General features: G+C 40.2%; 12 protein-coding genes across 12 annotated transcripts; 8 read left to right on the top strand and 4 right to left on the bottom strand.

The window, feature by feature from the left end:
* Window positions 1–309: 309 nt before the first annotated feature.
* Window positions 310–1,761, top strand: ENP1 (snoRNA-binding rRNA-processing protein ENP1; the record flags this gene model as incomplete). Its single annotated transcript, XM_056230504.1, has 1 exon — window positions 310–1,761. One exon carries the CDS (start codon window positions 310–312, stop codon window positions 1,759–1,761), a length of 1,452 nt encoding a protein of 483 aa, XP_056086230.1.
* Window positions 1,762–1,992: 231 nt separating this feature from the next.
* On the bottom strand, window positions 1,993–3,156 carry RRT2 (diphthamide synthase; the record flags this gene model as incomplete). The annotated part of the gene is made up of 1 exon (XM_056230493.1): window positions 1,993–3,156. The coding sequence occupies one exon, from the start codon at window positions 3,154–3,156 to the stop codon at window positions 1,993–1,995; it is 1,164 nt and encodes a 387-aa protein (XP_056086229.1).
* A 247-nt stretch (window positions 3,157–3,403) lies between these two features.
* On the top strand, window positions 3,404–6,613 carry ISW1 (chromatin-remodeling ATPase ISW1; the record flags this gene model as incomplete). The annotated part of the gene is made up of 1 exon (XM_056230481.1): window positions 3,404–6,613. One exon carries the CDS (start codon window positions 3,404–3,406, stop codon window positions 6,611–6,613), a length of 3,210 nt encoding a protein of 1,069 aa, XP_056086228.1.
* A 121-nt stretch (window positions 6,614–6,734) lies between these two features.
* Window positions 6,735–7,223, bottom strand: GPX2 (glutathione peroxidase GPX2; the record flags this gene model as incomplete). The annotated part of the gene is made up of 1 exon (XM_056230470.1): window positions 6,735–7,223. The coding sequence occupies one exon, from the start codon at window positions 7,221–7,223 to the stop codon at window positions 6,735–6,737; it is 489 nt and encodes a 162-aa protein (XP_056086227.1).
* Window positions 7,224–7,918: 695 nt separating this feature from the next.
* On the top strand, window positions 7,919–9,265 carry ALG7 (UDP-N-acetylglucosamine--dolichyl-phosphate N-acetylglucosaminephosphotransferase; the record flags this gene model as incomplete). The annotated part of the gene is made up of 1 exon (XM_056230459.1): window positions 7,919–9,265. One exon carries the CDS (start codon window positions 7,919–7,921, stop codon window positions 9,263–9,265), a length of 1,347 nt encoding a protein of 448 aa, XP_056086226.1.
* Window positions 9,266–9,340: 75 nt separating this feature from the next.
* On the bottom strand, window positions 9,341–10,057 carry SKDI02G3500 (5'-deoxynucleotidase; the record flags this gene model as incomplete). The annotated part of the gene is made up of 1 exon (XM_056230448.1): window positions 9,341–10,057. One exon carries the CDS (start codon window positions 10,055–10,057, stop codon window positions 9,341–9,343), a length of 717 nt encoding a protein of 238 aa, XP_056086225.1.
* A 621-nt stretch (window positions 10,058–10,678) lies between these two features.
* VVS1 (Vvs1p) lies at window positions 10,679–12,145 on the top strand (the record flags this gene model as incomplete). The annotated part of the gene is made up of 1 exon (XM_056230437.1): window positions 10,679–12,145. One exon carries the CDS (start codon window positions 10,679–10,681, stop codon window positions 12,143–12,145), a length of 1,467 nt encoding a protein of 488 aa, XP_056086224.1.
* Window positions 12,146–12,831: 686 nt separating this feature from the next.
* THI2 (Thi2p) lies at window positions 12,832–14,190 on the top strand (the record flags this gene model as incomplete). The annotated part of the gene is made up of 1 exon (XM_056230426.1): window positions 12,832–14,190. The coding sequence occupies one exon, from the start codon at window positions 12,832–12,834 to the stop codon at window positions 14,188–14,190; it is 1,359 nt and encodes a 452-aa protein (XP_056086223.1).
* Window positions 14,191–14,703: 513 nt separating this feature from the next.
* On the top strand, window positions 14,704–16,293 carry ERT1 (Ert1p; the record flags this gene model as incomplete). Its single annotated transcript, XM_056230415.1, has 1 exon — window positions 14,704–16,293. The coding sequence occupies one exon, from the start codon at window positions 14,704–14,706 to the stop codon at window positions 16,291–16,293; it is 1,590 nt and encodes a 529-aa protein (XP_056086222.1).
* Window positions 16,294–17,361: 1,068 nt separating this feature from the next.
* On the top strand, window positions 17,362–19,605 carry SKDI02G3460 (uncharacterized protein; the record flags this gene model as incomplete). The annotated part of the gene is made up of 1 exon (XM_056230404.1): window positions 17,362–19,605. One exon carries the CDS (start codon window positions 17,362–17,364, stop codon window positions 19,603–19,605), a length of 2,244 nt encoding a protein of 747 aa, XP_056086221.1.
* Window positions 19,606–20,172: 567 nt separating this feature from the next.
* PRP5 (DEAD-box RNA helicase PRP5) lies at window positions 20,173–22,719 on the bottom strand (the record flags this gene model as incomplete). The annotated part of the gene is made up of 1 exon (XM_056230393.1): window positions 20,173–22,719. One exon carries the CDS (start codon window positions 22,717–22,719, stop codon window positions 20,173–20,175), a length of 2,547 nt encoding a protein of 848 aa, XP_056086220.1.
* Window positions 22,720–22,990: 271 nt separating this feature from the next.
* ABD1 (mRNA (guanine-N7)-methyltransferase) lies at window positions 22,991–24,301 on the top strand (the record flags this gene model as incomplete). Its single annotated transcript, XM_056230382.1, has 1 exon — window positions 22,991–24,301. The coding sequence occupies one exon, from the start codon at window positions 22,991–22,993 to the stop codon at window positions 24,299–24,301; it is 1,311 nt and encodes a 436-aa protein (XP_056086219.1).
* Between the last annotated feature and the right edge of the window lie 71 nt (window positions 24,302–24,372).

The raw sequence follows: 24,372 nt of genomic DNA, 5'->3' as shown, positions 1-24,372 counted from the left end.
TTCGCTAGCAATTATAAAATTTTGAATTCCGGCTAAATATAAGTGAACTTTGTAGCATCAAGGTACCTAGTGTTTCGCGTAGTTATATCATTGGTTTTTGTAGGTAAAAAGAGTATATTTTTCCACTTTTTCCTCTTCGTCAGTTCCTTCTTTTTTTTTTTTTTGGCGAAGCATCGCGAATGAAAATTTTCAGAAAATCGATGAGCTTTGTTCCCATAACAAGGCAAATATGCATAAACTCCGTTGTAATCAAAGATATATCTTGCTTTAAGAATACTAAATTAGCAATATACTAAACGATTAAGTATAATGGCTAGAGCATCTTCCTCCAAAGCAAGAAAGCAAAGGCACGATCCACTTTTGAAAGATCTGGATGCAGCTCAAGGTACCTTGAAAAAAATTAACAGAAAGAAGCTAGCACAGAGTGAAGCTACTAATACCGAAGATCTAAAGAATGAAGATGGCTATATAGACTCTAAAGCATCAAGAAAAATCCTGCAGTTAGCAAAGGAACAACAAGATGAGATAGAAGGTGAAGAACTTGTTGAATCGGAAAGAAATAAGCAACTTGAGGCCAGATTCACTACCATGAGTTATAACGATGAGGAGGAAGAAGACGATGAAGAAGAAGACGAGTTTGGAGAAGATATCTCGGATTTTGAGCCCGAGGGAGATTTTAAAGAGGAGGAAGAAGTTGTCGAGATTGACGAAGAGGACGCTGCAATGTTCGAGCAATACTTCAAGAATTCGAACGACTTTAACTCTTTAAGCGGTAGCTATAATCTTGCAGACAAGATCATGGCTTCGATTAGAGAAAAAGAGAATCTATTTGAAGGTACTCAAGATGATGAACCGATTATTGAAGAACAGAATATCTCAAGAGGCAATCTATCATCCGGTTTGAAAAGCGGAGAGGGTGTTGCATTACCAGAAAAAGTCATCAAAGCATATACTACGGTGGGTAGTATTCTGAAAACTTGGACACACGGTAAGCTACCAAAGTTATTCAAGGTCATTCCATCTTTACGAAATTGGCAAGATGTTTTATATGTCACCAACCCGGAGGAATGGTCACCACACGCTGTTTACGAGGCAACCAAATTATTTGTATCCAATTTAACAGCAAAAGAGTCTCAGAAATTTATTAATCTAATTCTACTGGAACGTTTTCGCGAAAATATTGAAACCAGTGAAGATCACTCTTTGAACTATCATATATATCGTGCAGTCAAGAAGTCGCTTTATAAACCGAGTGCTTTTTTCAAGGGTTTTCTATTCCCATTGGTTGAAACCGGCTGTAATGTGCGTGAAGCCACAATTGCAGGAAGTGTACTTGCTAAAGTGTCCGTTCCAGCTCTACATTCTTCGGCAGCCTTGAGTTATCTCTTGAGATTACCTTTCTCTCCACCTACGACTGTTTTTATTAAAATTCTGCTTGATAAGAAGTATGCCTTACCATATCAGACAGTTGACGAATGTGTTTATTACTTCATGAGGTTCAGAATTTTAGATGATGGTAGTAATGGGGAAGATGCAACAAGAGTGCTACCTGTCATATGGCACAAAGCTTTCTTGACATTTGCACAACGTTACAAGAACGATATTACTCAAGATCAAAGAGATTTCTTATTGGAAACCATTCGTCAAAGGGGTCATATGGATATTGGTCCTGAAATTAGAAGAGAACTATTAACAGGCTCTAGCAGAGAGTTTGTTGGCTCTCAAGAAGCTAACGATGATTTAATGATTGACGTCAATTAGTTTTGGCATTTTGACTGTTTGTCATCGACTACCGTTTAGTTTTTCCGCTTTTAACAGGCTTTCCTTTAAATCGTGTATAATAAGTAAAGAAAATACAATAAAAAATATATTGTAAAGGAAGTTTACTTTAATTGAATTTTTCTATATAATTGACCTCTCACGATCAAAAAAGTGTTTATGCATGAATTCGGGCATTGTGGATTGAAAAACAAAATGACACCCATTAATCGCCTATACAGTCCATGTTTGGAGAGAATTATCATAGAATGAGCACGTTGCGATCAAGGAGTTTGACCAGTCCCCACCGTAACACATTGAATTGTGCCCCTTCTTTAGATAATGCTGAATTTGGAAGTATTCATCGGAATTATCATTCATCGTTACCACCTTGGCACCGTCGTACATACAGCAAACTAGAAGTCTATCAGAGCCATCATGAATAGGGTTGCTAAATTCAGTAGGTTGCTCAATAAATCTCCAAACGCCGCCGCTAAGGTTACACTCCAACTTATTGATCACCGGCACGTTCTCGCCAGGAAAAATAGAGTCACCCAACATTCGTAAATCCAGTGAACGAATTTTATCATCATAGGATCCTGTAATTATCGACGTTGGCTTGTCATTTCGAAAACTAGGTTGACTGCACTTGATGCCAATAACACCGGCCTCGTGAATACGACTATTACTCCAAACAAACTCTTTAGAGCGCAAATCGTGGGCCACAATTGTGGAATCGTCACCTCCAGTAAACACGACATCTTGAAATGGCTGTAGACAGCCAATTTCTGCAGTCCAACACTCTAACTCATGTGATTTCAGAAATTGTTCCGGCTCAGCCTGAATCACTTTCTGCGTTGCACCTTGAACTGCATACTCTATTTTATCTAGCTTTGAATATCCTTGCTGGACGGTTGATGCTGTAAACTGAATCTCCAGTGTTTCTATATCAATGGTAGCTGTCTCACCGATTGTATTCGTCACAACTAGTTTCTCAGAGGCAAGTGGGGAGAAATGACATGAAGTAATGAGTACTTCTCCATCAAAGAGTTGTAAATTCGTAAGTTCAGAGATATCTAGTTTCTCCGTCTCAATCTCGTCATTTTTTGCGCAAATAATCCTCCATAACATGATGTTTCCTGTTGAATGTGCCGTACATATTAATGTATCATCGAAGGGAGATAACTTCATGTCTAGAATAGCCCCATAGGTATTGTAAGAAAACAAAGGTTTGAGATCCATTGTGAACGCATCCAATGATCCGGATCTGCGACCTGTAGACTTGTCCAGGTCGTATGTTCCAACGAGGATTACTTCATTTCTGAATATTCTTAAGCAGCACGGTGGTAATTTTGTTTTAATTGCATTTAGTACCTTGGATTCTTCAATGGAGTCCATGTGTGTATTGGCGTACGAACCTGCTGGTGGAAGATGTAAAATTCAAGTCATTTAGTGGTTCTTCATACCGAGATGTAAAAATATACTACCTATTGCAAATTTTCACTTCTCAAATCTCATATTAAAAAGGAAAAAAACACGAAAACGATCTTGAACTAAAAAAGGACAGAGACAGAACGAGCTCAAAATTGCTTCTCCTACACAATTACAAGAGCGAACCTACAGTTCAACTTTACCAGATACAATTATGACTGCTTCAGAAGAATACTTGGAGAATTTGAAGCCCTTCCAAGTTGGTCTACCTCCACATGATCCTGAGACGAATAAAAAACGTTACTTACTGAAAGATGCTAACGGTAAAAAATTTGATCTTGAAGGCACAACAAAAAGATTTGAACACCTGCTATCTTTAAGTGGTTTATTCAAACATTTTATTGAAAGTAAGGCTGCTAAAGATCCTAAATTCAGACAAGTTTTGGATGTACTGGAAGAAAATAAAGCGAATGGTAAAGGCAAAGTTAAACACCAAGATATCCGGAGAAGAAAAACTGAGCATGAAGAAGATGCTGAATTACTGAAAGAAGAGGACTCAGATGATGATAAAAATATTGAATTCCAATTCAGAGATTCTCCTGGTTTTGTGGACGGGCGATTGAGACCCTATCAAGTCCAAGGTGTCAACTGGTTGGTATCTTTGCATAAGAACAAAATAGCGGGTATCCTTGCCGACGAAATGGGTCTAGGTAAGACCTTGCAAACTATTTCATTTTTGGGGTATCTAAGATACATCGAGAAAATTCCAGGTCCATTCTTGGTTATTGCGCCTAAATCTACTTTGAATAATTGGCTGAGAGAGATCAATAGATGGACCCCGGATGTTAACGCTTTTATTTTGCAGGGTGACAAAGAAGGAAGGGCGGAACTGATCCAGAAAAAACTTTTAGGTTGTGACTTTGATGTTGTGGTTGCTTCCTATGAAATTATCATAAGAGAAAAGTCGCCCCTTAAGAAGATTGACTGGGAATATATCATTATTGATGAGGCTCACAGAATCAAGAATGAAGAGTCAATGCTTTCCCAAGTCTTGAGGGAGTTTACTTCTCGTAACCGGTTGCTGATTACTGGTACTCCTTTGCAAAACAACTTACATGAACTGTGGGCCCTACTAAACTTTCTGCTGCCAGATATTTTCTCAGATGCGCAAGATTTTGACGATTGGTTCTCCTCCGAGAGCACAGAGGAAGATCAGGATAATATTGTCAGGCAATTACACACTGTTTTGCAGCCGTTTCTACTTCGTCGTATCAAAAGTGATGTGGAAACATCCTTACTACCTAAGAAAGAACTAAATTTATATGTGGGTATGTCGAATATGCAAAAGAGGTGGTATAAGAAGATTCTGGAAAAGGACTTAGATGCCGTTAATGGATCCAACGGTGGTAAAGAATCCAAAACAAGACTTTTGAACATTATGATGCAATTGAGAAAATGCTGCAACCATCCATATCTATTTGACGGTGCTGAACCAGGTCCGCCATATACTACAGATGAACACTTAATATATAATGCTGCTAAGCTTCTGGTTTTAGATAAGTTATTGAAAAAGTTGAAGGAGGAAGGTTCTAGAGTTTTAATTTTCAGTCAAATGTCAAGAGTGTTGGATATCCTCGAAGATTACTGTTTCTTTAGAAAATACGATTACTGTAGGATCGATGGGTCTACCGCTCATGAAGATAGAATCCAAGCCATTGATGATTATAATGAGCCAGATTCCGAGAAATTTGTCTTCTTGTTAACAACACGAGCAGGGGGGTTGGGTATTAATTTGACATCAGCTGATGTTGTTGTCCTGTATGATTCGGATTGGAACCCCCAGGCAGATTTACAAGCAATGGATAGAGCACATCGTATTGGCCAAAAGAAGCAGGTCAAGGTTTTCCGTTTGGTGACAGATAACTCCGTGGAAGAGAAAATTTTAGAGAGAGCTACTCAAAAGCTAAGATTAGATCAATTGGTTATTCAACAAAACAGAACTTCTTCAAAAAAGAAGGAAAATAAGGCAGACTCCAAGGATGCTTTATTGTCAATGATTCAACACGGTGCTGCCGATGTATTCAAGAGCGGTACCTCTACTGGTTCAGCTGGTACACCGGAACCAGGATCCGAAGGAAAAGGAGATGAAATTGATCTGGATGAACTCTTAACGAAATCCGAAAACAAGACAAAGTCATTGAATGCCAAATATGAAACTTTAGGTCTTGATGACTTGCAAAAGTTCAACCAAGATTCAGCTTATGAATGGAATGGCCAAGATTTCAAGAAGAAGACGCAAAAGGATATTATTAGTCCCTTGTTACTCAACCCCACTAAGCGTGAACGTAAGGAAAACTATTCCATTGATAATTACTACAAAGATGTTTTAAACACTGGAAGGTCCTCTACACCATCGCATCCGAGAATGCCGAAGCCACATGTCTTCCATTCTCACCAGTTACAGCCTCCACAATTAAAGGTCCTATACGAAAAAGAAAGAATGTGGACAGCGAAGAAGACTAGTTATATACCGACCATGGATGACGTGAAGGCAGCATATGGTGATATCTCCGATGAAGATGAAAAGAAACAGAAACTGGAATTGCTGAAATTGTCCGTTAATAATGCTCAGCCACTAACCGACGAAGAAGAAAAGATGAAAGCTGATTGGGAAGCTGAGGGGTTTACAAATTGGAATAAACTAGAGTTCAGAAAATTTATCACAGTATCTGGTAAATATGGTAGAAATTCTATTCAAGCCATGGCAAGAGAACTGGCCCCGGGAAAAACATTAGAGGAAGTTCGTGCTTATGCTAAGGCCTTCTGGTCTAATATCGAGAGAATTGAAGATTATGAGAAGTATCTAAAAATCATTGAGAATGAAGAAGAAAAGATCAAGCGTGTCAAAATGCAACAGGAGGCTTTGCGCCGAAAGCTGTCTGAATATAAAAACCCATTCTTTGATCTAAAATTAAAACACCCTCCTTCCTCTAATAATAAAAGGACATATTCAGAAGAAGAAGATCGTTTCATTCTTCTAATGTTATTCAAATATGGTTTAGATAGAGACGATATCTATGAGCTAGTGCGTGACGAAATCAGAGATTGTCCTCTGTTTGAATTAGATTTTTACTTCAGAAGTAGGACGCCTGTGGAGTTAGCCAGAAGAGGAAATACATTGTTGCAATGTTTGGAAAAGGAATTCAATGCAGGAGTTGTACTCGATGATGCCATGAAGGATAGAATGAAGAAAGAAGATGAAAATGGCAAGAGAATAAGGGACGAATTTGCGGATGAGGCGGTCAATGAAAAGGAAAACGTTGATGAGGTGGAAAGCAAAAAGGCTAAGATTGAAGAAACATCAGTTCCTGAGACTGAGAAAATAGCGGTAAAGGAGATTTCAGAAAGTGAAAATACCAATTAACCGTTATTATTTTTCACGAATATATACTACATGCTTCCAAAGAAGATAAATAAATTAACTTAAAAATCTCTAATTGTACTATTTACTCTGTTGGTAAGGCGCTTCCTGCAACCAGAGATGTTCATTTACTCAAAAGACTCTGAATTTCTTGGTCTAAAGACGATGGTTTCGTTAGGGAAGAATATCTCTGAACAACGTTGCCGTTTCGATCCACCAAGAATTTTTCAAAATTCCATTTAATACCTTTGAAGCCTAATAAACCTGATTTTTGGCTTTTCAAGTAATTATAGACAGGATCGGCATTGCTTCCATTTACTTCGATTTTTTTCATAATGGGGAACGTGACGCCGTAGTTCAATTGACAAAATTCAGTGATTTGTTCATCCGAACCCGGTTCTTGCTTCCCGAACTGATTACATGGGAAGCCCAAAATAATGAACCCTTTTCCTTGATATTTTTGATATAGTGCCTCCAAGTCTTTATATTGTGGAGTAAACCCGCATTTGGACGCAACGTTAACTATTAGCACCACTTTGCCCTTTAGTTGGTCGAATTTGAAAATTTCGCCTTTTTTGTCTTGACATTCTAATTCATAAAAGGAGGTAGACATTGGTTATTATTGATTGTCGCACGATTGTTGTTCTTGTCAGTGTTTGTTAAGCATGGATATGCAGACATGCCCGTGTCCCAGAGAGGCAGGAGCAACAGCGTCCTCATATATATAATAAAAAAAATAATACTGAAAACATTTCTCTTCCCTAAATCCGGCCGGTCCATAAGCCTCGTATTAGTAAGACAATAGTGCGGCTGCCATTTATAAGCTTCCAGTTCCTTGTCCCCGCAATTACTAATTGTCTAGATATGGCCGGCCAAATACAAAAAAAGAATGATGATCCCAAGGGAAATGGCTTGGAAGCCATTACTACGTGTTTGATTATTATATAAATAACCTGAGCTAATCAACATTGGTCGAAATGTTGATCAAGTTGCCCGTAAATAACGTTTGTGAGTTCTGATTTTTCTTCTACATTCCTATGCTGCTGATACTAGACGCTGAATTTGAGGTGGAAAGTGTATAGGTGCCATTGCACGTTCGACATCATGGTCGTTGAGGACGCTCTTATATCGTGTTTGCATTTTTTTCCTTTCTTATATACATATATAGTCTACAACCTCGGAAATGCCATATTAATCAGCGCGAAAAATAAATTGCTGGCATGTGTACATTTAACTCTCTCTCACACATGTAAATAAAGAGTTTATTTGGAAAAACCGGGCGTAGAACGGTTTCGAAAGACAGACGAAATGTTGCGACTTTGTTCACTGGTACTGGTCACATGTTTGATCTACTACTCCAAAAATCAGGGCCCCTCTGCGCTTGTCGCAGCTGTGGGATTTGGTATAGCAGGGTATTTTGCTACAGATATGCTGATTCCACGCGTGGGCAAATCGTTTATTAAGATAGGTCTGTTTGGTAAGGATTTAAGTAAGCCTGGCCGTCCTGTTCTTCCGGAAACAATTGGTGCCATTCCCGCTGGAGTATATCTGTTTGTTATGTTCATTTACATTCCCTTCATTTTTTACAAGTATATGGTCGTTACCACTTCAGGCGGCGGTCATCGTGATATATCTGTGGTTGAAGATAATGACACGAACTTTAGTATTTTTCCTCATGATAAATTGTCTGAATACTTGAGTGCTATCTTATGTTTGGAAAGTACAGTTCTGCTGGGCATCGCGGATGATTTATTTGATTTGCGTTGGAGACACAAGTTTTTCCTGCCTGCCATAGCGGCTATACCGTTGCTAATGGTTTATTATGTGGATTTTGGTGTTACACATGTGCTGGTTCCAGAATTTATGGAGCACTGGCTGAAAAAGACCAGTGTTGATTTAGGGTTATGGTATTATGTCTATATGGCCTCAATGGCGATCTTTTGCCCCAACTCTATCAATATCTTGGCCGGTGTCAATGGACTAGAGGTTGGCCAATGCATAGTGTTAGCTGTCTTGGCCTTATTCAACGATCTACTGTATTTTTCAATGGGTCCACTGGCCACAAGAGAGTCTCACAGGTTTTCTGCCGTTTTGATTATTCCATTCTTGGGTGTATCTTTAGCGCTATGGAAATGGAACCGCTGGCCTGCCACTGTGTTTGTCGGAGACACGTATTGTTATTTCGCTGGTATGGTCTTTGCGGTTGTCGGCATATTGGGGCATTTCTCGAAGACCATGCTCTTGTTATTTATTCCTCAAATTGTCAATTTTATCTATTCATGTCCGCAATTATTCAAGTTGGTACCTTGTCCAAGACATAGGTTGCCCAAATTTAACGAGAAGGATGGGCTAATGTACCCATCAAGGGCAAACTTGAAGGAAGAGCCACCAAAGGCCTTTTTTAAGCCAATCTTGAAGCTGCTATACTGTCTCAATTTGATTGATCTGGAATTTGACGGAAATAATGAAATGACCAGCACTTCCAATATGACTCTGATAAACTTGACGTTGGTATGGTTTGGCCCGATGAGGGAAGATAAATTGTGCAATACGATCTTGCAGTTACAATTCTGTATTGGGATCCTGGCGCTAATTGGAAGGCATGCCATAGGCGCCATCATTTTTGGACACGACAATCTGTGGACTGTACGTTGAAAATTATGTATTAGTAATTTAACTCTGTACTTTTTCAGTTTGCAAAAGTTGATACATTTTGAGTATTTATGAGCACTATATATTTGTTGATTGAGCTAAAGTGGCAAAGAAGTTTTGGCGTTGTATGACAAGATCATTGGTCCAGCTCATTACTTCGCCAGTTTTTATGCTGGTTACAGCGCCGAAGAAGTCATCAAAATTTTTCGTTCCCTTGTACTGTCTTTCGTATTCGAAACATTGTACCAGCATTTCGTACTTGTCAATATCTTTTACGTAGCGAGCTTCCAGTGAAGTGACGTTTTCATAGGCCAACCAATCTTCCATTATTTCGCTAGCTGTGATCTCATTGTATGGCTTGACCAGGACGTCACACAAGTACTTTATAGTTTCCCATTCCCGACGATGTTTTTCTTCCTTCCCAATGGGGTCGACTGGAGTGATATCGCCTACCAAGGATTCGGCAATATCGTGTACTAGAGCGATCCGGACACACTTATCGCGGTTAACTCTCGGATCCTTGATGAGCATGGTAATTATTCCCAATCTATACATGTGATCTGAGATGCTCTCACATTCAGTAATGCCAAGATCAAGGTAACCAGTCCTTTTTTGAATTTTTAGTTGTTGTACAACGTTCAAAAACGCCAGAATAAAGTTTGGATGAGATTTGGAGAGTTCGTTTTTGACATATTCGGGAACTTGGTCTTCAGGATTCCATGCAGTGGTTAAGCGTGTCTTTTCCGCTTCAATTGAGGTGGGGTATGGTTTTTTATCTGTTACCGTTACTGTCATGATTTATAGTAAAAAAATTTTGATTTTATCTTTTTATGAGAATAAGAGAAATGGAGAAAGTTTATTATAAGTATTAAAGGATTCTCTTGGGGAAAAAACCATCCAGTATGTGTGTTCAGTTTTTATAATTGTTACTGAATTGTTTAGAGTTGTCTAATTACGATAAACCCACATTTCAATTTCGAGTCTTTTATTTTTACATATTTAAGAAATGTGTTTTTTTCAGAATACGCTCGCTATTCTACCGAAATAAATTTTGCTGGAAAAGACCGACAAAAATGTCAAGCTGTAGATTAACGTATAGCGTAAATGAATTAACTAAATATATAAGGAAGTAAAAGCCGACTCCTCATGATGAAGTGCTCATTAGCACTTCACAGCGGGACACAGCCAGCATGAGTTGCGATGCCTCACAAGTGAAATCAACGTGAATGTGTGATTTTAGTTTATAGGTGTAGTGTAAGGCTGTCCGAGAAAAGATGAAGCGTGGTTTGTGCGGCGGATTATCCCTTAATCAGGAAGCAGCCTTAAGGGAATAACAGGAGAACAAGTGCCGTGAAAGTCGATTCTTCCCAGAACAACAGGAAAACACAGATCAACGGAAAAATCACAAGCGGCACTATGGCTGAAACTGAAAGACTAATGCCTAGCGGTGGTTCTCAGAAAAAAAAAACATCATTTACGGGCAATCTGATCCTGGGTACGATAGTGGCTTGTTTAGGGTCTATCCAGTACGGATATCACATAGCAGAGTTGAATGCGCCCCAGGAGTACTTATCGTGCTCCAGGTTTGACGCGCCCGATGAAAACATCTCCTACGAAGACACTTGGGTTTGCCAGCATGGCCTCAAACAATGCATTGCATTGACCGATTCGCAGTTCGGTGCGGTTACGTCTATATTTACTATAGGCGGGTTGTTTGGGTCATACTATGCGGGAAACTGGGCCAACCGGTATGGAAGGAAGTATGTGAGCATGGGTGCCTCGGCCATGTGCATGGTGTCATCCTTGCTCCTTTTCTTTTCCAATTCGTACCTGCAGCTGCTGTTCGGCAGGTTTCTAGTGGGCATGTCCTGCGGCACGGCCATCGTGATAACCCCTTTGTTCATCAACGAGATCACGCCTGTGGAATGGAGGGGCGCCATGGGGTCTATGAATCAAGTCTCTATCAACCTAGGCATCCTGCTGACTCAATCTTTAGCGCTCAAGTACGCGGACTCGTACAACTGGAGGTGGCTGCTTTTTGCCGGTTCCGTGGTTGCCGTGGTGAATCTTCTTGTGTGGCTCAAAGTTGACGAGTCGCCAAGATGGCTACTAGACCACGGGTTTGTTGCCGAGGCTGAGGTAGCTTTGTTCAAATTGCGTCCCGGAACGTACCAACAAGCCAAGCAGGAAATTCAAGACTGGCAAAGTAGCCATGCACAGAACCGCGACCCGGAGTCGAGCACTGAGGCGCATTCACCCCCCAAACTATGGCAGTACGTGACCGATGCCTCGTACAAGAAACCGCGTACCGTCATTCTGACCATTCTAACGTGCCAGCAGTTCTGCGGCATCAACTCAATTATCTTCTACGGTGTAAAGGTAATCGGCAAAATCCTGCCAGACTACTCGATCCAAATTAACTTTGCGATCTCCATCCTAAACGTCGTGGTGACCCTGATAGCGTCTGCGATCATCGATCACGTTGGACGCCGCCCACTGTTACTCGCCTCCACCACGATAATGGTCGCGATGTCGCTGCTGATCAGCGTGGGCCTCACCATGAGCGTGTCTTTCCTGCTGGTTGTAGCTACATTTGTATACATTGCCGCCTTCGCCATTGGCCTGGGGCCCATTCCTTTCTTGATCATCGGCGAGCTATCCTACCCACAGGACGCCGCCACAGCCCAGAGCTTCGGTACGGTGTGCAATTGGCTCGCCACTTTCATCGTCGGGTACCTCTTCCCCATAGGCCAAGGCCTTATGGGCGGCTACGTATTTACGATCTTCGCCGCCATAGCCGCTCTGTTTGCTACATACGTGTACAAGCGGGTCCCCGAGACGAAGGGCAAGGCTACATACAGCGACGTTTGGGCCGGCTACTGAGTTTGCGCACGTCATGCCTACCGACCCTTTTTCTTTGCTAGTCATCCTTTTCCTACTTTTCTTCTTCTTCTCTCTTACGAACCAATATATGTATTCGTATACTTGATATATACATGATGTACATACATACATACATATGTATACGTGAAAAAGCGAAACCAAATGCGCTAATGTTCCGTTCCATATGCCGCCGCGCCAAAAATACCACACACGCGTCAGAGACTGCCTGCCGCGAGCGCATAACTGCATATTCCACTAAGCCCAATATTCGGTTCCGCCTTCTAGCGGCCTAAATGCATTCGGTGAGAATGCCGAGAAAAGGAATATACAAGGACAGCCCTCTTGAGACATCTGGTGTATGCGCATTTCCAGCCCATCTACGAATGCATCTGTGTCCAAATGACACGGCATTTGATATGGAAGAGTCGGGCTTCTGCATCAGATGTTATCGTTTACCACTGTCTTTGACTCACGCGCACGCAGATTCACGCAGACTATATATATATATATATATATACATGTATAAGTATATATGACAGGTGCACCCCTCCATTCTAAGGTGTGTGGGACATTCATACTACAGAAATAATCTCAGCACTTTGTACACACATCTCGAAAGGTTTTTTTATTTTTATTTTCCCACATACATATATAGAGTGTATTGTATATACCAGCAATCGAACTACATGGTGAATTGCAAGAAACAGCAGAAGAACAAGAAAATAGCCTTATCCTCCAAGGCGCCCCCCACCAAGGGAAGAACGTTTACTGGATGCTGGGCATGCAGATTCAAGAAGCGCAGGTGTGACGAGAACAGGCCTATTTGCTCGTTGTGCGCGAAGCATGGAGATAATTGCAGTTACGACATCAGGCTCATGTGGCTGGAAGAGAACATCTATAAAGTACGCAAACATCTGCTAATCAATTCCATGCAGGCTGGCAAGTCAAAACCGGCGTGCCAGAAAATATCCAAGAACAGGTTTAAAGAAATGACCCATTTTAGACAACTTTCACCTCCAACAAGCGACTGTGAAGACAGCACACAGGCGTCCGACAGAGAAGCTGGGCTTCCCAACGATAATACATTCACCATAAGTGTCCGGAGATTGAAGATCTACAACAACGCAGTGGCGTCCGTCTTTGGCAGCACGGCAAACAGGAACTATAACCAAAAGCACATAGACAAGAAATTGGACCAACTGCTCAGTATGGTGGAAAAGGACATATCCATTGTTAACCCGAATTGCTCCAAGCACGGCCCCTACTCGGTTTTCAAGGCCAATCCGGCTGCCACCGCGACTACCAGCACCACCACACTTACAGACCCGCTGCCGTCGCCGGGCCACTCCATGTCTTCAGCTGATGAAAACACAGCAAATATACTGTCATCGCCGCCGGAGGGTGGCACATCCTTGATCGATATCATCCAGGGCAAGATCTTTGGAATTCTATGGTTCAATTGTTACGGGAACATGATTATGAACCGACAAGAATACACGACGTGGTTCATTAATAAGACGAGGAGCTCGCTAACGACAGAATTCGTACGCTTCTTGGGGAAGATAATCGATGACCCGGACATCAACATGGCATCATGTCTATTCAATGAGTGCATCGCCCGTTGGAATTGCGTCGATTGGCAGTCCATAGCTATCACAATGCTGGTCATCATCCATGGATATACCTGCCCCAATTTGACAAAGCTCCTGCGAATGTGGTTCCTCCAACAAAAATCATTAAAGTTTTCGATGTACCCACTGGTCAACTTTATCATAAACAACACACAAGATATGGACGTTCTGTACCATTGCAACGAATTGCTGGGCGATGCAGACTTATTCGAAGACCCCTATCAGGACGAACTTACCTCGGAACTGCATGTCTTGGTCACGGAGCGTCTAGTGAATAGCTGGAAGGATAGAATATTGCAGCAGCTTTGTTCTTGCCAAGATACAACACTTTCATGTTCTCAACTTCGGTATTGGCAGCTACAGTTAAAATGCAATGAACAATTTTACAAGGATGTCTATACCATGCAGGATTAGCCTACTGAACTGAATGAGAACTTTACTCCTCTTATCCTCCAAGATAAAAAGGCTTACTTAATGATGTTTTTAATTTTAGATAGAATTCATGATGATTTTTTTTTCATATATGGGCAGTTTTTCACACAAGGGGTCTGAAGCGTATTGCAAGGGATTGCGAATCTGCTACCGGACAATGCTCAAACAGTTTCTTCTATTGTTTTGTCTTTGGTAGCATATATCGGCTATTTTTCCTTCTGCGCCTATATATTTTGTATGTAGGCTGCAGTGGGAAAAAAAAGTCAAAGAAAAGAAACGGAGCGAAAATGTGCAATGATTCACTGAGTTAGAAGAGAGGTACCACTTACGAAAACTAGACAAAAGCCGTTAGAACGGCACTACATTGCCAAATAAAATTGCTAGCCATATCGATTCGAGGATAACTCTGACTTCTTTTCTACTTTTCCAGGACAATAGACTCACAAAAGAATAGGAATAAAATACAGGAATAAAATACATAGATGAAATACAGTGATGTGCACTTCAGATGACGACGACTATAAAACATCACCTGCTCCTGACACTCCCGCAGATACGAATGATTCCCTCGAAAGAAAGAGAAAGAAAAGAAAGAACACGAACGTGGCGTGTGTGAACTGTTCGAGACTGCATGTGTCGTGTGAAGCCAAAAGACCATGTTTACGGTGTATCAGCAAGGGTCTTACGGCGACCTGCGTCGATGCTCCGAGAAAGAAAAGTAAATACTTGGCTGGTGTACCAAATAGGCAACTTCCAATGAATATACAACCGGATCATCCGCCTCGGAAGATCATGATACCCATTTATAATAACTCCAGCAGCAACAGCACCGTCAATATACAGAACATCGGAGAACAGCAAAAATTTACGAGCCCACAGCATATTGTCCACAGGGCGAAGTTTTTATCGAACGCAGCGGATTCCGAGTACTCTATTCTTTCGAATATCATCTACCAAGACACCTTGTCCAATAAGATCCCCATTGACATTTTATATTCCAACACTAATTCCGCATCCAACTCCACTATAGGAAATAGCAGTAACAATAGTCCCACGGGCACAAACACGAGCCCTGAAGAAACTGAAATGGAGAAAATTCGCCAGCTTTACAGCGAACAGCGGGCCAATATGGCCCCACACCCATATCCATCTTCCAATCAAAACGTCTACTCTATTCTACTAGGATCCGATTCAGCCAAGATTGTGGCTTCGCACGTTAACCTATTTGCAAACCATTTCCCCTTGGTGCCTGTCGAGTCACCTCATAATTCCCTGAACTTCAAAAGATTACTACCAAGAAATCCGTCCGAGAAAGGCTCACAAATCAACTGGGACTCAAGCATAAACCAATATTACCTAAACAGCGGGACAGTGACGTTCCCTGAACTGACTATTTCCTTGAGGAGGAAGAAAAACCATCTAGTCTCTGTATCATTGGAATGCTGTTCACCGGACGCCACAAATATTCGGAGTAATGTAGAATGGGAACATTCGTTACGGTATTCCACCCCAATGGAAATATACACCTCGATAAACGCGCCCTTTTCGCACACACCTGGATTCCATCATCTTTTGGTGTACCTTAAGCATCGATTCAACCAGCAGGATCTGGTGAAGATGTGTCGGTCCATCGCCGAATTCCGGCCCATTTTCATTGCATGTTCAGTGACATTGACCGAAGAGGACATGATTTTCATGGAGCAGTGCTACCAGAGAACTTTGTTGGAATATGTAAAATTCATTGGACAAATCGGCACGCCGACTTGTATATGGAGAAGGAATGGGCAAATTTCTTATGTCAACGAAGAATTTGAAGTTTTATGTGGGTGGACAAGGGAAGAGTTGTTGAACAAGATGACTTTTATTGTGGAGATCATGGACGATGAAAGTGTGCGAGATTACTTCACGACGCTCTCTAAAGTTGCATACAGAGACTTCAAAGGATCCGAGAAGATGAAAGTGTGCAGACTATTAAGCCCCATCAAGGGTAAAGTAGTTCACTGCTGTTGCATGTGGACGCTTAAAAGAGACGTATCCGGATTACCCTTGATGATTCTGGGTAACTTTATGCCCATACTCAATTAATCATTCTTTCTTTTTTTCCATTATTTCGTTTTATATAGTTTCTACGCACGTGACTAAAAGCAAGCTGACTGTTTTTTGTTGTCAAATAAATATCCAGTCGCAAGAGTTTTACTTTCTTATCTGATCTTGAATTACGGCTTACTCTATTGGCTTCTTACTCGCTCCTGCCCAGATCAAACGCCAGGATGGCACCTGAGAATGACGTACCCCTTTTGTGCATGCGATGGCTCTTGGAAGCCTTCCGATGTTTGGAAAACCCCATTTTTACCTTCCCTTTTTTCTTATTTCTTCTCTTCTTTTTTGCCATCCTTTGTTTTACTTCACTCACCTGGTGTCGAAAAAAACATCAGGCGCATCTCATCAGAAAAAAACTCAACCGATTAAGTTAGTTTCACTTTCCGTACGCATGGGTTTACGACATCTCGCAGGGCATATAAGAATCTGTTTCAAACCAACACCACTTTCCACCTTACATAACAAATTTCGGGAAACGAACAGGCCACAGGTCACGCAAGTGCGAACACACAGCAGTAGTAGTTCCTGTGTTTGCTTTGCTGTCCACTTGTTCGGATTTTCCAAACTTTTCTTGCTTGCTAATATGCAAGAAAAGCTTAACTTACAGGCAAGATTTTTCACATTGTTTTCTTCCGTGCGAAAAGGGCATGCCTGCAGTCAATTGCTCGTACAGAAGAGGCAATTTTATAGATCCTTTGGTTCTGCGGTGACTTCTGAGTTGTGAACTGCCAACGCGACGTTTGTCTGGCTTTCAAAAGAAACGGGTAGCTTCGGACGAAAAAAAAGAAAAGAAAATTTTTTCAACTATGCTAAAGTTGTGCCATGAGCGTCTCGAAGAAAGTCAAAAAATAGGGCATTGAAGATTCTTCGTCGTTCAATACTCAAAATGTATATCGCATTGGTTATATCTAAGAAACCCTTTTCACTTCATTATTTCCTGATTTTTTCTTTCTCGATTGCATCATCTCTTAAAATTTTCTCGAGTTTTCAGTATTGTGTAGTTGGTTTACTAGTTCTTCTTTTCATTACTTTCTATCTTGTAGATCTGATCATATGATCCGTCTAGCTCAACAAACACAAGTACTGAAGGGTAAACCCCCAAATCAGTTTGTTCCACACCCAAGAAAGAATTCATTGACCCATCCAATGAAATTTAACGGCACAATCGCTATGGAACATCATGAGCCCAGCTATGCCATTCCTTATACACCTTCTTCTTTCAATAACGCAGCCCTGGGTACATATCAGGTAGCACAAACCAACCATTTTGTTCCTCATTTTGGTGGCAATATTGGTCCCAATCACAATAATCACCTAGCTCAAAGTAATGGGAACAGCAACAGCAACAATCATCACCACAACAACCGCAATCACCATAACAATAACAATAACAATAACAATAACAATAACAATAACAATAACAACCACAACAACCGCAATCACCATCAAAACAACCATAATCATGGCAAGTACAACAATTCCAACCAAGGCAACTCGATCAGTCCAGATTCTCCATGGTTTCATAAAGTTTGCGCGTTTGAAGATTGCGTATCGCAAACGCTTTATATGTCGCAAACCCCAAGACGTCAAAATATGAAACACCATTCAGAGCATCCAAATTCCAATGCTAATCCATTGTTCTGGGATTCCATCGGCAGAGCCATGGGGTTATACCATGATTTGCTCACTACACCGGAATTGAACTCTGACCGTGTCTCTAAACTGGTGCATTTGCTTCACAATGGGTTGAGAGCAAACAGAAATCAGTTGACAAGAATGAACAAGAAACCGGATTACGACTCTCAATCGTTTCATAAGGAGATGACCAACTATCTTTGTAAGTCACTAAGAGAGATCTCCGAAGATGTCCTTAATGGCAAAGTGGAATTAAATGAATATGGGGCCATGCATTTAATCACTGCGTTCAAAGAACTTTTGTTGTTTGAAGAGGCTGTTGATATCTGGAAGGCGGCCATCAATGGTCAAAACGCCTACACGTCTAATATTTTTTTGAATCCAAGAGTAGTCGGTGTTATCCTACCCATTTTATACGACAATGGTGTTTCATATCCCGAAATTCAGGCCCTTTATGAAAAATCCTCTTCCATGATCAATTATTTTCACCCAAATCTTTCTGTTGGGATGATCAGAGCCTCTTTGTCCGCTAGCGAAAATGACATGGCTCTGAAATTATTTCAAAAATTGTGCCAGGAATCAACTGAAATGAAGTACGGTTATTTGATAGAAACGCATCTTTCCTTCATTGGTGAATGTAAAGACTTAAATGTGGCGCAAACATTTTTTGATAAAGCTCTGAATGATGAGATGCCATACAAGATAGATTTGCAGGTTTCTTATGTGAAATCCTTCTTAAGAAATATTTGGAGCCAAACTCGTGATTTCAACCACATCTATCAGATCTGGTACAAATCGTCTCTACATTATGGTAGAAACGTCAACCATGGTATTTCTTCATCTTTGAATGACACTTTTTTCGACATTTTTTTTGAAAACTATGCCGTCGACAAGATGCAAGGTTTTCAAACTTTACAAAATGTTATTCAAACTTACAACAATATCAAGCATATAGATGAACCTTTCTTCAACATCATCTTGGCTAAGTGTACTGTCTGGCATGACCGTAGTATTTTAGAATACATAGATAAGAGCTACGAAGCTTATCATATCCCGAAGACAATAGTTGCTTATAGAATTTTATTGAAGTCCATGGGATCTGTCGATGATGCTTCAAATGCGGAAATTTTACAGAGGTGGATGGATTTGATTTGCAAATCAGATGAAATTGGTCAACGATTCATTGCGAATGCTGATTGGGCTGCTTTAAGGGATGCCACTGTTACATGGACCCAAAATGATAGAGATTCCAAAAAAGGTAACATGAATAGTGCGCAAATAAGCAGAACCCCAACTCCTTCACCATCATTGACACCAATGGATACTCCGACATCCGAGCATTTTTTCAACAACGCTCAAAACCAAATGGACTTCTACTCTCATCCAGCACTACAGGCCGCAACTGCTTCTGGTGCGTTTGATGAATTTGCTTCCGACTCTGCATCTTCATCCATGCCACTAGACGGTAGAATGGTTTTGTACTTGAAGATCGTTAAGCGTTACTCCCCATATTGCCGTGACTCCAGACAATTGGCCAGATTAACAACAGGAACTGCTGTCAAATATTCCGTGTTACAAGAGGTTTTGAATCAATTCCAAGCTTTAATCGTCAACGATATTCCTATCCCTCAATTACATAATTTGAAGCCAACGTGTGTTTAAGTTAATATCCTTTCACTTCTTTCTCTACAGAATCAAAAGAAAGAAGAGTAGACAATTTCAAATTTATATTCCCTATGAAATAATGTGATACACTTCCCATTTTATTATTATTATTCGATTATCAGTTTTCCGCCTCCTATTCTTATCGTTATTTTTCATTAATCATTTGTCATATCACGTCTTCAACCATAAAAAACTATTATTATATTCTTCAAGCTTTACATTTTCTTGATAAATTTTTTTGAAGTTACTTTTATTCCATGTTCTGTTTTTATCTCCTTTTCCGCCTTTATTTTTTTTCTTTAATTGTTTTACTTTTTTTAAGCATCTACTGTTCACTATACTATGAATTCTTATTGATTTTCCCCATTTTATTAATTTTATTATATTCAAATTGATAACAATTTCAAATTCCTTTTTTACATCGTATATTATATATTATTTTGTTCTTATTTTAACCTAATATCTTCTCCTTTCTTTTTGGCTGAATATATTATCACTATCCAGAGGATTTTGTCATAACATAAGACAAGAATATACGCCATGTGTTTCGTTGGCATAAGAAAATTAGTATTTCGTACTTTTTAAAGATAGATTTGCCGCCTTTATTACCCCCTCTTTCACCTTTTGTTCTAATAGCTCGATACTTAGTTGTATGTCTTTCTCATCTTGACCTTCGATCAACAAGTATAGTTTGGGTTCATCTGCAGTATTATTTGGTTCCTTCCCCTCCGGATAAAATTTACCCTTGTTGGTTATACTGCATCCTGTTTCGTGCTTGATGAATAATAAGGTTGTGTTCTTTGTAGCTTCCCATCTTACAATTTGGGGCAAATCGTTGATATGCACTTTAGCGTAAAAGATGACTGACCCATGCGTCGTAGGCTCCTTAAAAAGTTCATACTCCAGTTTGGGAATAGATGCAGATGATTCAGGTTCACTGACATGCTCGTTTTGGGTACGATCGCTTTTATGTCCCAGTTCATCATTGTTTATGTTACCTTTTTTGAGTTCCAAATCTTTATTCCGAACCTCTTCTCTTTTGCTTTTGATATTCTCAAGTCCTTTGCCCCCAAACCCTTTTGACAATCTGAATTTACCTTTTTTCATACCAGATTCAAACTTGTCGCTCATTTCATGAAGTTCTTTTACTTGTAAAGGATCGGAAGCTTTTAACTCATCATCACGCATTGCCTTGGTCAGTATGTAAGCTCCTGACAACTCGTCATTCAGCAAAAGTGTTATGGCAGTACCTGAGCGACTACCTCTGGCAGTTCTTCCCGTTGTGTGAACGTATTGAGCAAATGTCTTTACGGCATTATAAATAATAACCAATGAGACCTCAGGAACATTCAAACCCCTTGAAAGAACTTCAGTGCAGAGGAGAATACTGTTTTTCTCTCTCTTGAACTTTTCTAAATTCATTAATCTTTCTTGATACGGTTTCCCTGCATGAATAGCGTAAGCCACGATCCCAGCATTTGTCAGCTTTTTGGAAATCAAATCACAGATCTGTTGACTTGATACAAATATAATGGCTTTAGCATCAGTTTCATCAAGATCACTTGTCTCTCCGTCAATTTCAGTCTGACCTTCATCAAAGAATTTGTTGCCCCCATGAGCAATTTGTATTAGATTTTCAAATTTCTCATCGTCCGAATGACATATTTTGAACTTTTGTTTCACATTTTCGTTAACCAGACCCTTTGAATTGATCGTGATAGATATTGGAGATCGTAAAACTCTCACGGCAAAACTGCGTAATTTGTTCGGGAAAGTTGCACTGAATAGAACACATTGTTTATCTGGTCGAACGGTTTTCATAATTTGGGTGATTTGGGGCTCAAAACCAAGATCGAATAATCTATCTGCTTCGTCCATTATTACAAACGTTATTCTCTTGGTACTCAGCAATTTACCGTCATTTAAAGTTAATATATCAATAAATCTACCCGGTGTAGCGACAACAATTTCAGCACCTCTTTTAAGATCAGTGATCTGCTTCTTCATTTCAGAGCCACCCGTACAGCATACAGACCTTATTGATGCATCTGTTCCTGTAAATTTTGTGACTTCTTCATGTATTTGTAATGCCAGTTCTCTTGTTGGAGCCAGAATTAAGCCCAAAGGACCTGTTTCGTGCTTCGACAATGATCGTTGAGCCTTCACTTGTCTCAGCAATGGCAGAAGATAGGATATGGTTTTACCAGACCCAGTTTTTGATATTCCTATTACATCGCGGCCTGACATGATAGCAGGAAGCGCCTGGGACTGAATCGGTGTTAAAGAGTCAAAGTGTAACTTGCCAGTAATCAATGTCATGATGTCTGTTGATAAACCCAGTTGTGACCATTTGGTAACTGGTTTTGGGCACCCCGTTCCCTTTATATTGATGTTATCCAGGCTCAGTCTGAGCTCTTCTACCTCTATATCTGTCATTGAAGAAACTGCTTCAGACTCGACGTAGAAGTTTTTCTGGAATCGCTCTAGCTCCTCTGGGGAATAATTAATTTGCTTTACACGTTTTTTTGCCTTTAGCTTGGCAATTTTCGATATGTTGAAATTATCCGTGGTATCACCGATATTTTCGTCCTCGGCTCCTTCCAACTCCACCATTTGATCATCTACATCAAGAATGTTTCCCACATTGTGTGAGGTTGTCTTAGAACTAATTTCCTGTGTTTTTAGCGATGTCATAAACACATCTAATGGATCCTTCTCATCATCATATTCTGGTACTTTTTGAAAGCCTTCATTCAATCGGAAAACACTTGCCGCTTCTGCCTCATCATTATCATCAAACTCAAAGGATATCTTCTCCTTTCTCTTACTTCTCTTTGACTTTTTCGAAGGTTTAATTGATGTACGTTTGTCGAGTTTCTCAAGCTCATTTTTCCTCTTTCGAAGATTTTCTTTTACCTGTTCTTGTCCTACGGCAAACTTTTCAACGGGTTGCTTAGCTTCTAAACTGTTAGTAACGATGTTATTGCGTAAAGCTTTCTCCTTCTGAGCATCAAACTGGGCCTTCTTTAGTTTCCATCTGGCCAATTTTTTTCTTCTTTCTTCCAATAGAGATTCTCTATCACTAGTTTGTTTCAAATCAATAGTTTCCATACCTCAAGTAAACCCAAGTAACAGCGCCACCACTTCCATTGACTGGGTCATCTGAAGTGTTCTGATAGATGCTGCTTATTGCCTTTAACTCACCTGTACTGAAGATCAGGATGTTAAAGCATTCAAAACCGGGTAACCGTAAATCAAGAAACACAACATGAATTCAAAGATCTCTTATTGCAATATTTAGCACATATAAACTATCTTTTGATTGAATTGCTCATTGATGTAGGGACAAATAAACTACAATATTTTCAAAAGAAGAAAATAAATGTCGGCTAAACCAGAGAAGCCAGTATGGATGTCACAGGAAGATTATGACCGTCAGTATGGCACAGTCGCGAACGGTGAACCATCTACTGTACTAGAGGGCAATTCCAAAATCACTTCAGGTGCACCTACTAATGGCATTGGGCCAGTGCCGATTGTACAAACCACTCCCGCTCCTACCCCAACATCCTCAGCTTCACCTGCTGAACAGGAGCCTGGGTTCAAAATACAGAAAAGAAAACACGAGAGGTATGATCAGGAGGAAAAATTACGTAAACAGCGTGCTCAAAAACTAAGAGAAGAACAATTAAAAAGGCATGAAATTGAAATGACCGCAAATAGATCTATGAATGTAGATCAAATTGTCCGAGAGCATTACAATGAACGTACGATAATTGCCAATCGCGCAAAAAGAAACTTATCGCCTATCATTAAGCTTCGTAATTTCAACAATGCAATCAAGTACATGTTGATCGACAAATACACAAAGCCTGGTGATGTTGTACTGGAACTTGGATGCGGTAAAGGTGGCGATTTAAGGAAATATGGTGCTGCCGGTATCTCTCAATTTATTGGTATCGATATTTCCAATGCTTCTATCCAAGAAGCTCATAAGAGATACCGGTCCATGAGAAATCTAGATTATCAAGTCGTATTAATTACAGGAGATTGTTTTGGCGAATCACTAGGTGTTGCTGTGGTGCCATTCCCAGACTGCAGGTTTCCATGTGATATTGTGTCCACTCAGTTTTGTTTGCATTATGCTTTTGAAACTGAAGAAAAGGCAAGAAGAGCTTTACTGAATGTTGCCAAGTCTCTAAAAATTGGGGGCCACTTTTTCGGTACTATCCCAGATTCCGAATTCATTCGTTATAAACTGAATAAGTTTCCCAAAGATGTGGAGAAACCGTCCTGGGGAAACTCTATCTATAAGGTGAGTTTTGAAGACAATTCGTATCAAAAGAATAACTATGAGTTCAAGTCTCCTTATGGGCAAATGTACACTTATTGGTTGGAAGATGCTATAGATAATGTTCCTGAGTACGTTGTGCCATTTGAAACCCTGAGAAGTTTGGCTGATGAATACGGTTTGGAATTAGTATCGCAGATGCCATTTAATAAATTTTTTGTCCAAGAGATTCCCAAATGGATCGAAAGGTTCTCTCCTAGAATGAGGGAAGGTTTACAAAGATCAGATGGTAGATATGGTGTAGAAGGAGATGAAAAGGAGGCTGCTTCATATTTTTACACCATGTTTGCATTCCGCAAAATAAAACAGTATACCGAACCTGAAATTGAACAACCTCACTAAAAGGGAAAAGAACAACCCCATAGTGTATTCTTGTCATATTAGAAAACTTATATATATTTAGTAAATAAGAC

Source organism: Saccharomyces kudriavzevii (genome assembly GCF_947243775.1).
Source record: "Saccharomyces kudriavzevii IFO 1802 strain IFO1802 genome assembly, chromosome: 2".
In the NCBI taxonomy this organism is placed as follows: domain Eukaryota; kingdom Fungi; phylum Ascomycota; class Saccharomycetes; order Saccharomycetales; family Saccharomycetaceae; genus Saccharomyces; species Saccharomyces kudriavzevii.
This window is presented reverse-complemented; position numbering and strand designations above follow the sequence as displayed.